Source organism: Tigriopus californicus, chromosome 1 (assembly GCF_007210705.1).
Source record: "Tigriopus californicus strain San Diego chromosome 1, Tcal_SD_v2.1, whole genome shotgun sequence".
NCBI lineage: Eukaryota > Metazoa > Arthropoda > Copepoda > Harpacticoida > Harpacticidae > Tigriopus > Tigriopus californicus.
In genome coordinates, this window is record NC_081440.1 from 504,041 (window position 1) to 517,527 (window position 13,487).

Below are 13,487 nucleotides of genomic sequence, written 5' to 3' on the forward strand. Positions count from 1 at the left end.
AAGTGCCTTTTGGTGTCAATAATGCCCAAGGGTGTTTCCATTGTGAGATTGATTGGAGTTGATGGCCTCATCAAGAGGCGGCAGTCGCAATTCATGGCAGTGATCCGCATCAAACGCGGACTTTGATTTCTGAAGGAAGGGTTGAAGCTTCGTTTAATTGTTTCTCAGGGAGACTAGTTTGCGGGGGGAGAGTGGGTTAATCAAAAGCTTGTGAAAGCCGAGCGAGAGATAGCAGAAAACGCTGGCGAAAGACTGATGGTCACGACACAGAAACGAAGATAAAAAGGCCAGAATGGATCGAGCCGAGATTGCAGGGGTGTCCTCATCATCCGGACTGGCAGTGCTGATGATTGCAAGGAACGGCAACGGGTCATAAAGCTTTGTGGGGGGCTGTTTGAGTTGGATTGAGTTGAGAGGATCCATCTTAAGCCAAACCAGATTGCTCGGAGGGCACGTAGCACCACTTCTTGACCACGGGCTTTTGGACCTTGCGGGGGTTCTTGCGGGATCGGGAGCACACCTCCTTGGGGATGTCCACGCACTCCTCGGAAGGCTTGAGGAGGGGCACCAATTTGGTGACGTGCTTGCACGATCTTTGGGGTTCCAATTTGCAAGTCTCCTCGGGCACCTGAATTGTCAATTGAGTGTGAAGATCAATTTGCGAACCTTCGGTAATTAACTCACTTCATAGAGGATAGACAAGGTCTACAAAGTCTTAGCCCGAAATTTGGACACGTTTCGTGATTGATTCGCACTTACCTCTTGGACAACAGTCTCCTTTTTGTCGAAGCACTCCTCAGGTCCGGGTTGGGGAACGCAACCGGAGGGTCCGCAGAGCTCACGGCCGACCTTCTTACAGTCGGTCTCGGGGGTGTACTTCTTGACAGTCTTCTTCTCGTTGGAGCACACTTGCTTGGGCCACTTGGTGCACTTTTGCTCGGTGGTATAACCCTGAGTGACATCCTCGCACTTCTCCTCTTGAATGGTCTCGCAATCGACGACATCATCCTCGACCTCATGCTCGTGGTAACGAGTCTCACATTGGGTCTCATACACGGTCTTACATTCCTCGGGTCCTTCGCCCTCGCAGATCAACGGGGTGTGGCAGAACCTGATGGGTTCTTCAAAGGCCACCTTTCGGTATTCGATGAAGCAGCTCTTCTTGAAGTTCTCCTCGCACTCCTCCTCTTGTTGGGGCTCAAAGTCGGTGGTATAGGTGGTGTGGCATCGCTCAGAGTAGCTATGGTGGCACTCGATCTCCTCGTCGTATTCGGTCTCCTCGACCATGACGACCTTATCAATACATCTCTCACCGGCGGCGGCAATGCTTCCGATATCCAGAGCGACCTCGTTTCCTTGGCCTTGACGGAACGCACGATCAGGGGTGAATTCTACCACGGCATGGGTGGGTTCACCATCGTCATGAAGACGATCGTGGTCGGCATGGGCGAGTAGTCCATCGTCATGAAGATGATGATCGTGGAGGGCATGGGTATCAGCACCGGAAGCTTGGTCGAAGGAGGGTGAGGCATTCACCAACGACTCGACCATTAGTTGTCCGGACACTGAGGCGGTGGCGACGAGGGCCAAAAGACAAATCTACGAGTCACAAAAAAGCTGAGCAGAGATCTAGGCCTACGTGTACATCAGGGTATTTTGAGATTATTCTGGGTGTTTCAATGTTTTTAAGTTCTTGCTCAAAGGCTTATTTCGGGATGTCCGAAGTCAAATTGAGCCAAATCTTTGGAGAGGAAGTTACTTTTGTTTGCTTTAAGTTAAGAGTTATTTGCATTCAATACGTGAATTATGAGTTATCTTACCTTAGCAAAAGCAACCATTTTAAGAGGAGATGAAAGAGCCTACAGGTGTTTAGGTGACACGGGTACTGCTCAACGTGGAGTGGTTGATGATCCCCATCTTCAGTTCTTTTATAGTCCGTTTCTTTCGAAAACTGTTGGTCTACCGTCGTTCTTTTGAAGAGGACATCAGGATTTTGCCTTCTTAAGATTAAGTGTACCAATCAATCAGCCTCCTCCTCACCGGTTTTAGGTTTGGTTGCGTCGACACAAAGGTGCTTAAATTGAGGAAGAGAGGGTAACCATGGTACATCCAGGCAATACCCCTATTGAATTTTGTTGAAGATAATAGCATAAGCTCCAGCTTTCCATCTGGTAAAACTATGAATCATGTGCCCACATACTGTTAGTTTGCTTAAACACTTTTAACCAACCAATCAAGTCGGGTGGTCCACAAGGCTCCATCTTGGGGCCTCTGCTTTTCATCATCGCCATTGCTCCGCTTCTAAAGTTCAGTATGACTGTCAGTATCTCATCCTCTGTTCTGGTGCTACGAAAGTTAGCTTGTTCAAGGACACTAGAACAATGACACTCTTTAGAGTCCCTGGTTCAAACTACAAATAAATCACCGGCGGAAAAGATGGGTCTCCTTCGCATAAGTTTAAGTCCAAGTTGTCAGAAACTTATAGCTGGATTTTCGAATGATGAGCAAGATTATCTGGATTGTTTGAACCTATGGGCCTCAGTGCACCGTTTATGGTAGTCTTTAGAGTCCCTGGTTTGCTGTAGAAATGCCAAGATTCAACTTCCAGTAGCCAGGCAGAGGACCTAGATCAAATCTGCACTTGGGTTACTAAGAATAACACTGCCTTGAACTAAATGAAATCCCGATGGTTAAAGTGAGCGCTAAAATATGACTGACCGAGCTTATTGTCCGGTCACTTTATCTTTGTTTGGACAAGCAAGAAGAATTGAATTACACCATGGTGCCAGATGCGGCGGTTTTCCGCGGGGAAAATATTTTTGGCGGGTAGGCGGAATTGGCATAAAAACAAAGGTATTTGGCTGTATTTTGATTTTAGAAAAACAGATTTTGTATGTTTTTGGAGGCCCGAGAAGTACCATCATGTCATCTTTCTGTTCATTTTAGTCGTTGTACCTATAATACAAAATAAGAAACCAAAGTCAAAACTTTCACAAGACCTAAGGTTGCAAGACTTTCAATGCATCTGGGTTATGTCACAAATTGAATCCAAAGTTGATATTTTTAGGTCCAAGAAAAGAACTTCATGGCACCACAAAATGAAATCCCATTCTTTTAAGATTGCAAAGGTTAGAACATATGTTGTACATATGTATGTATAAGATTGATACACTAACACACACTAAAGATTTAAAGTATTTTGAGATACCTTCCTCAAGCAAGAGTTGATTGGACCTCGCATTTTTAAAAGCGCCCTCTCTTGTAGAACTAGGCTTGTAAGATATTGGCACCAGTATGGCAGTTATGCTTAGGGGTCATTGCAGACTTGTAATTGACCCTGGATAATAATAATCATGGGATTTCATTTCATAACTTCATTGCCTTCAAAATTCTAAGAGACTTGCATGTGTGCGCTTGATGAAAAAAAAGAAATGTATGAAATAGGCAATAAAAGTGCTTGTGCATTAAAATTTGCTTATTGGAATATCTGGGATAGACAATTCATAATTTGGCTTTAATCCACAAATTTGACAATACAAACATCACTTATTGGTGTAAAATGGATTTGTTTTTCTATGAGTAGAGCTTAAATGAATACTCATTTGGAACCTTACATAAAAGGCAGGCATTATTTAAGGTGCACAGAGTAATTACTAATAACAATGACCACTTCAATAGATTTTTCAATTGAATTTTGGACTCCAATGAATTTTGTTTTTAGCAAAAGCATCCAATATATTCAGACAAAAGAGGTGTCATATTTGTTAAGATATATCACTCCATAAATTTTAGGCATTCAAATGAGTTTGAAGAGCACTATGTAGCTCAGAGCCACAATATGCCTACTTTTGATTTGAGGGCCGTTCCCAGAAAGAGAACCATAGCTTCATAACAAGTGCATTAAGTTATTTGAAATTTGGTCAAGATGTTCCGAAAACGATTTTCTTCAAAAAATATTATTAGCCAAAAAACATTGGCGTTTCCTTGCTCTAGTGTCCTTGATCTAATTGAAATAAAGGTGGAATTTTTCTTCCTCAAAAAGAAAATGTAGCTAGCCAGGAAGAAGTAAGGAAAATAGCTATGTTGTATTTTTTGGGCCTCTTAATGATCTTTGCGCCCTGCTTGGCTTGCCTCTTTGGACTAGAAAGTGGCTCTTTTTATTTGTATTTTCTTTTGCTTCTCAACAAAAGGTGAAGTAGTGCACAATTCAACACTTGACGTCAATTGCTCAAAATTCAGCTTTTCATATGTTTATTTATGATGATAGCCTTTGGATTTCAAACCTTAAAACCAATTGTAACTCCAAAATGGTTCTGATTTCAACCACAACAGTTTTAGGCTAAATATACAAAAAAGTGCAAATTAAAAATAAAAAGGTGCAATTAAAGGTGAACAGAGCAATTTGGTAAAAAATGGTCTTGTTACACAATTTACCCGTCCCTACACCTGACAAGTTCTCGACCATGATCGTCAAGGTTTAGCATGACCAAAGTAAGAGAATTGAAACGAGCCTCTTTTTAGTCAATCCACCATGCTTTTGGTTTCAATTCGTTTACGAATGAGTAAAACACAAGCGCAAATAGAACCAGGCGAAAAACGTTTGATAATTGTCTTAGAAACTCTAAATGACGTATCTTGAGAGAACTCACGTCACGTCAGACACGGTCTCCCTGAGGGGCAACAAGTGACCAACAGTGCCTCCATTTTGGACATGAATGATAATCATACGCTTTCTACACCAAATTGCATTATTTAGCAACCCGTTTTTAGCAAGGAAATTTTGTTGACTTGTAGACCACTTTTAACTCCAAAAAGTATACAAGAAGCTTAATGAATTATAAACTGCTATGTTTGTTACAGTTGAATGGGTCAAATGAATTTTATAGCACAACACCACCGACTAAATTAGAAACTGACATGCTGTAGGCTCAAAATTTTCGGTTTCATTCTAAATAAAGTCTGGAATGAATTCTTTATGTAGTTTTGTACAATTATCGATTTTTTCTTGCCTGAGAATTCGATTCCAAAATTTTGATGGAAGTTGCCTTTGTAATGTCAACGGGACAGGGGTCAGCATAGGACATGTAAATCATAATTTTGTAACTTAAATATGCTGAAAATGGGGCGTCTAAATGTACCATTTGAGCATCTCCTCCACACATAGCATTGACACTCTCGTCAGCACCTCGGGTTCCCACGTCCAACTGCTCCAAAGGACACACGAATATCCGATTTCGCCGATTCACAATTTCTGTGGCCTCGCATACCCCGTTGTATGATCGGCCTGAACCGTAGACACGTGAGAAAGTAGCATGGATGCCCCATGCTTTGCTGACCAGATGCTGCATCAGCACTTTGGTGCCCACAGTGACAATGCTCAGATCACGAGCTGATTTGTTCTTTGGATTCCAATTTTCATCGACACAGAAAATTGGCTCAATAACGGGATTAAGGGTTAAGCGGATAAGCCATACAAACATTAGTTATTTTCGTGCTTTTCAGTGGCCATTTTCCACAAATTGGCCTTGCGATCAATTTCTGTCATTGTCATATTTCTATCAAGGCAATGATTTCATGAGAGCTTAGCCGAAAAATAGAGCTGAGAATGTTATGTAGTTCGCTTCTCTATTGGACAAATCTCACAGCAACATAATCGCACCACAAAAATGGTTGGAACGGCTTTGTCTAATTAATGGCCAAGCTTTCTGGAATTCATCAGATATTTCTCTATTGGAATCTCAATACTTTGTTCATTGGAATTTCCAAAGCCCACAAACATTGCCAATCTGTCATTTCGATTGCCTTTCATGTTCACAGATATGTATTAATAAAACAACAAGAACACGAATCTATCAACTGATTGGAAGGTCTGAGGTCCAGCTCTAAGATCGTAAATTAACTAACAGCAATTTAAGTTGGTAGTCTTAATAGTTAGATCGCAGAACTTATTGCGCACCCTTCTAGTACAGAATTTGCAATCCTTGTCTCAAGCTAACTTGACATCATGTGGTTGTTTGCTTCAGCCGAAATTGTCCTTCAGTGGGGTGAAATCATGTCTCATGTTCGTGGCTCCAAAATGGTGGTAGTTTCAAAGACAGCGCTGACAAGAATAAACCAACAGATTTTTTTTCAATATCTCACTTCGGGGTTACCAATTTTGGCTAATGATTACGACGACTTCTCAGCCCCGAGTGGTGGGGAAGGAGGTTCAGGAAGGAACGATGGCTCAGCCCACCACAATAACAACTAACTATTGGCTGGGGTCTTTTGACTTGTCTCGTATTTAATGGCCACTGACAATTAGTGAGATGGTCATTTTGTTAAAGAGTTTACAGAACGTAGTCCGATGATTTGTCGACAATCTAAATTGGGGTTAAGAAGAGAGAAACAAGGAAAGAGCAACATCGTCAGAGTATCAGACTTTCATTTCTGTTCGGTACTAGAAAATATCCCAGAATGGGCCCAACGTTAACCATGCAACAAAAAGTTCGTGTATGAATAACGTTAATCTAAATAGCTGTATCCATTGAGCTAATTGTCGTTTATTATAATATCTCACCATTCAACTACTGCAAAATCGTCTATGGAAACAGATTTTTTTCCTTTCAGTTTGCCAATCCATCGAATGTTTTTGAAAGATGGCTTCAAAATCTTGTCTAGCCAGATTTAGAGGTTCATTTCTGTTGACCAATCAACTATGAATTTTGCCCATGCATTGGGAATAGTTTTTATGGCTTTCAACGCTTCATCGTTTTCCCTCATGCTACAGCCCAACTAATTGAAATAAGCAATTTCAATCGACACAGAAAATAAATGGCTCAATGAAGGGGTCAAGCTGCAAAGAGGATAAGCCATACAAACATTAGTTATTTTCGTGCTTTTCAGTAGCCATTTTCCACAAATTGGCCTTGCGAGCAATTTCTGTCATTGTCATATTTCTATCAAGGCAATGATTTCATGAGAGCTTAGCCGAAAAATAGAGCTGAAAATGTTAAGTAGTTCGCTTCTCTATTTGACAAATCTCACAGCAACATAATCGCACCACAAAAATGGCAAATATCACAATTCTTGGCAGGAACACCAGTGGATTAAATACATTGGAAACACGGAAGACACAGAAATAGAAGCAGAAATTCCTGGACATATCAGATCTCCGAGGTCATGTTCACGGTGGGCGTTTTTTCGATGTTGGTTCGCAGTTCCTTACGCCATGAGAGTGATGTGATCAACACCAGGGAGAGAGGCTAATCCAGGTCTACTCTTGCACAGTAGCATTCTTCAGAGTTGGAATATGACGACCAAACTCACAGGAATAGTCTGGTCTTGGATGGGCGATAAATAAAATGAATAAATAGTCGTAACAAGTCTTGGGGTCTGAATGGTACGAGCCTATAGAGTTAAGGAGGCTGGTGGATGGGTGGGCAAAGGGGTCAAATCCCAATAACTTAGTGGGGCACATGACAAGAGCATGCGGATGGAAGCTTGTAGGTATCGATGAAGAACCCACGGTACAGATCACAAGGATCCACTGAGACCATGCGGTGGTACACGTACTTTTGGGTACACTTGGAGTTGTAGCAAGGGGCAATGAGACGACAGGCACTATCGGGAGTGAGGCAGGTCTCAAGACGGGTGGTTTGAGTGTAGTTATAACTGGCGTAACCGTACTCCTTGGGGGCGTGTTGGAGAATGATTCGCCAGTATCCTTCCACATTCACGGCCCGTTTAATCTTGGCGTAATCTACCTGGGAGGGACAAAGATAGCCCTCAGGGCCAGCCCAATGAGACAGGTCGAAAGGAGAGTGGCCCTTGGAAGCACCCGTATAGTAGGCGTAATTGAAGGCATCCTCCTGATACTCGCTGATATGCTCAACCAGGTCATCGGCGGATTGATCGGGCACATCTGAATACTTCTTCTCAAAGATGGGATCTTGACTGATCTTGTTGGCGATCTCATACTCGGGATATTCGGGGTCCTCCAAGCAAAAGGGAAGGTCGGAGTGATGGGCACACTTAGGGGGAGCTTTGGGATCACAATACCCCTGAGGGGCGTGCGGAGCGGGATGATGAGGTGGGGCTTGGTGATGCTTAGGGTAGACAGGTCCCGGGTGATGGGGAGTATAAGGCGTGGGATGAGCATGGTAGGGTCCGGGAGTGGCTGCCAGAACCATAGTGGCCAAGGGAACCACAAAAACGGTTACCTGTACAGAATAAAGGGTTTCACATAGGTCCGAAGTTCAAGTTTGTAACCTTTTTCTATCGGAGGCATGCTTCTTGTAATTGTTCTTTTTTGTTTATATCTTGCCCATCGAAACTAGCGAAAGTTATCGATTTTTGTTTGTGTTGTGGATTGGATACATGGTTTCTATTGAGTGATTAACTTTCAGCTCATGCCCTTTGTCTCTATTTGGTAGCCGAGCAAAATATCTGTTGTTGAAAACAAAAAGATGATTGCTGTAAGTCACAGTTCATTTAAGAGGTTAGCGTTGAATGATGATTCTCCATGATGAAAGTTTGCATAACAAAAAGTAAAAATGCTTTATTAATCGTTCGGCCTTTTGTGCAACACGTTGAACATAATCAAACAACTCTATGCGTCATCGAAAAATGAAAATTGCATTGAGGAGTTTGTTGATTGATTTTTCTTACCAGCTTAAAAACCATGGTTGCTGTTTTGCTGTTGTGAGATTTGAGAGACTTGGCGAAGCGAACTGCATTGATTCTCAGTCCGCCGAATCATTTTATACAACTTTCTGCGTCAATTTGACGCCCTCTTGCCCTTTTCTGCCTTGGATTATGAAGCACATCAGAGTCCAATCTGCTTGTGGACAGGCGATCCCTTGTGGTGATCTGAATAAATATATCCTGTATTGTTCAAGGGACGAACAGCCATGTTGCTAGTGGTTGCTAATTCATGTATACATTGACCGAGACGTTCTTTGGCATTGATTGGATGGTGATATTGTGGTAATGCAATCTACTGTACTTGATATCAAGTCACAGAGCAGTAGAGGAAGTAAGGAATTATTTTGTTGCCGTGCGACTTTGGTTTGAGAATAGATACAACGTGTGTTTAAAATGTCAATCAGTAGTGCTGGTTTCTTTTTTGCAGTCTTTCATTTATTTCTCTTTTGGCGAAGGTGGATCAAGTCTGACAACGAAGATATGTTTTTACAGATTTGATTCCAATTCTAAGTGGCCTTAAGGCGCTTTGAGCAGGAATTCATGATCACATCAACGCAATTTTTTACACCTCCCTGGCCAAATTTTCAAAAGAATGAGAAAAGTATACCATTTATAATTTTAACTTTATTGCGACTCTTGGTCATGTCAGATTGTAAAATGTATAAAACTGTATGTATAAATATCATTTACAAAAATCGATTAATAAAAGAATAAAATGGTCAAGACTGATAAAATAGTTGACTAGAGTGTGGTATCACAGTGAGTTTGACTAGTATTGGTTCAGTGCACATGAAAAAAGTGAAGAGGGAAATTGCAGATAGTACATAAACAGGTGGGGAGAGGTAAATGATGAAAATCTTGGTTATTGCAGTAGAGTGGGTGGGTCAGATTGGACAGATCTTTTGTCAGCTCCCTTCGTTGATGGCATTGGGTCGGGAGCCGGACAAACGTACGTGAGCGCCAAATAATTCAGCCAAATAATATCAGCCAAAGAATTCCTTAAGATTTCAAAAATCAATATCAGCAATAAAGGGCTTAGGATAAAAAAAACATTCAAAAACGTTGTTAAAGGGTCAAAAATACCTTCTTTTTTTTTTCACGGGCTTTTCTAATGGGACAAAGAATTTAATCTCCAGTACTATTAAAATGAAAGGCCCTATTTTGTATTTTTCTTACCTTTTAAACTTTACATGATGTTTCGTGTACCAACGAACTTGACTTGATGGACAGAGTTAGTGTTTTGATTGTTTGGTTGATCTGTAATCCTAATTAAAAAATCAACCATTCCTTATGATTCCTTACGAATTCTAGGAGAAAACACCTTAAACAAAGAAAGAGCTCAAGGAAAAGAAGGGCGTGAACTTCATTGATCGAATTAGCCTGGATTCTCGAGGGCTTGAATGTGCTCCCAAAACTGGGAGCACATTCCATAAATCAGATGTGCATATAGTTATGCTCTTCGAAATGTGGAAATCAGTAAACGAAAGAGATCACCCACTCCATGACAGCCTGATGGCGAAACCACCCCAAAATAACCCGAGAACTACGCGAGGCCAGCCAAATGGAGACATTGAGTCCCCTACCATCGTGCTATTCTCCCGACAATCAAGGGAGCTGTAGGACAATCTGCCAATAAAAACAAGACAATCATCAACCATTACGCGATTTAAAAGAGCCATTGGTCACCTCATAAAAACATCGCCAATTTAGACTCACTGGTCCCGGTCGAACACATTCACGGCTTTCTAGGTGTTTTACCATCTCACCTCCTTGCCTTTAGCATCGTAAAACCAAGCAACATTCCGACACCATACACATGAAAAAGTTGTAACTCAAAAGCCATCAGGCTTATTCTTGACTAATAAAAATAACGCACATCCAACCTCCACGGTCACTAGAATTGACCCTAAATCGTGGGTTGGGACAAAGCTCATGGATGCTCTTGAAGACGTACAGTATCAGATACCTTTCGTACCTTCTCTGAACACTGTACAAACAGTCCCAACTTTTTAGTCTCTCCTATCTCCTAACACGAGAGCTCTCTCATTCCCGTGATGTTCCTAGTGAAACATCTTTGGACTTATTCAACCTTTTGCAAACCTGCTGAACTCATTGGAGCCCAAATAGGTGAAGCATATTCAAGATGTGGCTGAACTATCGACTTGTACAGAGTTAGTATCGTGATACTATCTCTGGACTTAAACGTGCAATATATCCAACCACACATTTGAAAAGCTTTACCCACCTTCAACTGGATATATTCATCGAACTTTCTATTATTTTGGAGGACTACACCTAAATCTTTTATAGATGAGACTTGCTCAATATTTTTAACTCCATTATCTACGAGTGGAATATTCAAAGGCGTTAACTCAAAGTTCATTGAGCCGAATTTTACTCCGTTCAAGGCCATATTAGGGCGGCTTTACACTAGGAAGAAAAACCAAGATTGAAACCGTTTTGAGGATGGAAGTAGGACTAGTGCTGGGGCGAGTCCAGACTTGAGTTCGAGACAAGTCCGGATTTGTGAAAAATCTTATTCTTTGGTTGAAATTTCCCAATATGAGTCTTTTTGTTCGACTTGAGTACAATGAAAGGCTCGAGTCCTCTGCTGGACTAGCCCCAGCACTAGTCCCACTACAATCCTCAATCTTAATTCAATCCTGGCTTTCCATCGCAGTGTAAAACCGCCCTTTCTCTCAGTGACCTAAATTCTATTTAAGTCCTTCGCTTGGGCAATGAAATCTTGACCATTCCTACCAGAAACTAACTTTGTATCGTCAGCATAAGAAGAGAGTCTGGAAGTAATACTAAGCTTTTGAAGCGGGGAAATGAATATGATGAAAAGGAGGGGCCCTAAGATGGAACCCTGGGGAACACTTGACTTGACATCATGTATGTCACAAAGGGATCCCTCGTCCTTAACAAGTTGTTTCCTACCATGAATGAAACTTCTTTTCGAACTGAGAATCTTGCCTTAGATCCCGATGTCATGTCTACGTCCCTTCAACTGGCCACCGATGGTTCAAACCCCTCTGGAGTGGTGAGACGCGTATTTGCCCATTCTGGAGAGGTTTATGAGCCTGCACCCCCCATGGAAGACGAGCAGCAAAAGGTTTCCAACAAAACTTCGACCAAAGGTGGACACTTCTTTTTTTTATCATCTCAAATTTGGAGCAAGGGCGCGCAAGTGTGAGCAGGCTTGCTCCTTCAAGAAATCGGGAAACGACCGAGGCACTCGGTTTCAAAGCTGTCGTTTCCGAGTGCCCACCTTCAAGACCTGCTTCTGTCTCACTTCCAGACAGCAAAATCCCTCACAATTTTCGTGACGCGCGAAATGCGCTATTTTGCGTTTTTTATTCCTTGGGTCAGGGCTATATGGTGGCTGATAGTGGAGCAACCTGGTCCATAGCACCCGACTCCATCCTGGACAAGTGCTCCCTCACCCTGAGAACAGACCTTTTTCGTCAGGCCACGGGCTCCTCTATACCATGTTATGACTACCTTGACATATGGTTTGACATTGGCCTTGGCCAACCATACAGCCACAAATTCTTTATTGCGATTGTTGAAGATTATCTCCTTGGCCACGATTTTCTTGCTCAGCACGAGCTTTTTGTTGACTGCAGCTCTGCCAACCTAATTCACAAAAAGAATGGTGTTGCTTTCTCAGTGGCTCCCATTCTCCCCTATCACCCTGTCGGCGACCCATTCCTCCAGCTACTCCAAAAATTCCCAACACTTACACGGTCTAATACCCATTCTCCCTTACCGACACCTTGCCATCGAGAAAAACACCACATTCAATTACTTCCTGGAGCACAGCCCTTCAAAGCTCCCCTTGCCGGTTATTTGGCTCCGAGTATGAAACTGCCAAAGCTGAATGGGACCGCCTATTGCGCCTTGATATTGTTTGGCGCTCAAAGAGTCCGTATGCTTTTGCCCTCCATGTCGTGAAAAAAATGGACGGTTCCTTGCGGTCCGTGAGTGATTTCCGCACCCTCAACCCGGTCACTATCCCAGACTCTTACAATCTGCTTCACATTGAAGATTTCTACCTCAACCTTCGCGGCTGCACTTGTTTAATAAGGTCGATCTCGTCCGCGCCTTCCACTAAATTCCAGTTGATGAAGAAAGCATCCCCTCACTGCCACCACAACACCTTTTGGCCTTTTTGAACGGCTCCGAATGCCTTTTGGCCTTTAAAACGCTGCACAGGTTTTCCAACGTTTCATGGACACTGTTTTGGACGGGCTAGCGGGAGTATACTGCTATGTCGACGACATTCTTCTTGCCTGTTCCGTGCACAATCAAGTACATCATCCTAATATAATATGCAAAAATGATGTACAAAATCAACGATAGCTAACGGAACGGTGTTTATCAAAATAGTAAGAAAATGTATGTTATTATCTTGTGAAAATCACGAAGTTGTTGGATTGCCCATCGTGTAATCCGTTTGTCAGTCAGATGTCGACCAAATGCCTCTTTAGTCAGGAAAGCCTCACATTTCTTGGCTGCCACCTGTCTGCTAACGGCATTACTCCACACGGTGTTCAAAAAGCCCTATCAAGTTTCCAGAGAAATTCCCAAACACAAATTGGCATTTTTCTACCTCAAGAAGTCATAGGGAACAACTTTAATTTTATTGTTTTATGGAATTCTAGTCCACATAAAAAACTTACATACCTAAAAACATTATAAAAACTAAGATTTTCAAAAACCTACTCAATGTAAATTAGAAGCACACTTAGTTAGCTCTTGAATGTAATTTACGATATCATCTATTTCACCGCTACTTA

At 42.1% G+C, this 13,487-nt stretch overlaps 2 protein-coding genes across 2 annotated transcripts; both read right to left on the reverse strand.

Moving 5' to 3' along the window:
- LOC131877319 (uncharacterized) lies at window positions 1–1,853 on the reverse strand. The gene is made up of 3 exons (XM_059222936.1): window positions 1,821–1,853; window positions 760–1,599; window positions 1–628 (listed from the first exon to the last, which is right to left on the reverse strand). The coding sequence occupies exons 1-3, from the start codon at window positions 1,836–1,838 to the stop codon at window positions 425–427; spliced, it is 1,062 nt and encodes a 353-aa protein (XP_059078919.1). The 5' UTR covers window positions 1,839–1,853; the 3' UTR covers window positions 1–424.
- Window positions 1,854–6,989: 5,136 nt separating this feature from the next.
- Window positions 6,990–8,746, reverse strand: LOC131880642 (uncharacterized). The gene is made up of 2 exons (XM_059227323.1): window positions 8,650–8,746; window positions 6,990–8,201 (listed from the first exon to the last, which is right to left on the reverse strand). Exons 1-2 carry the CDS (start codon window positions 8,662–8,664, stop codon window positions 7,446–7,448), a joined length of 771 nt encoding a protein of 256 aa, XP_059083306.1. The 5' UTR covers window positions 8,665–8,746; the 3' UTR covers window positions 6,990–7,445.
- Window positions 8,747–13,487: the final 4,741 nt, after the last annotated feature.

Bases quoted from the DNA above. Each gene is read 5' to 3' on its own strand.
- LOC131877319 (XM_059222936.1), bottom strand. The intron at 629-759 runs GTAAGTGCGAAT...TTGACAATTCAG, and splicing joins AGGAGACTGTTGTCCAAGAG to GTGCCCGAGGAGACTTGCAA.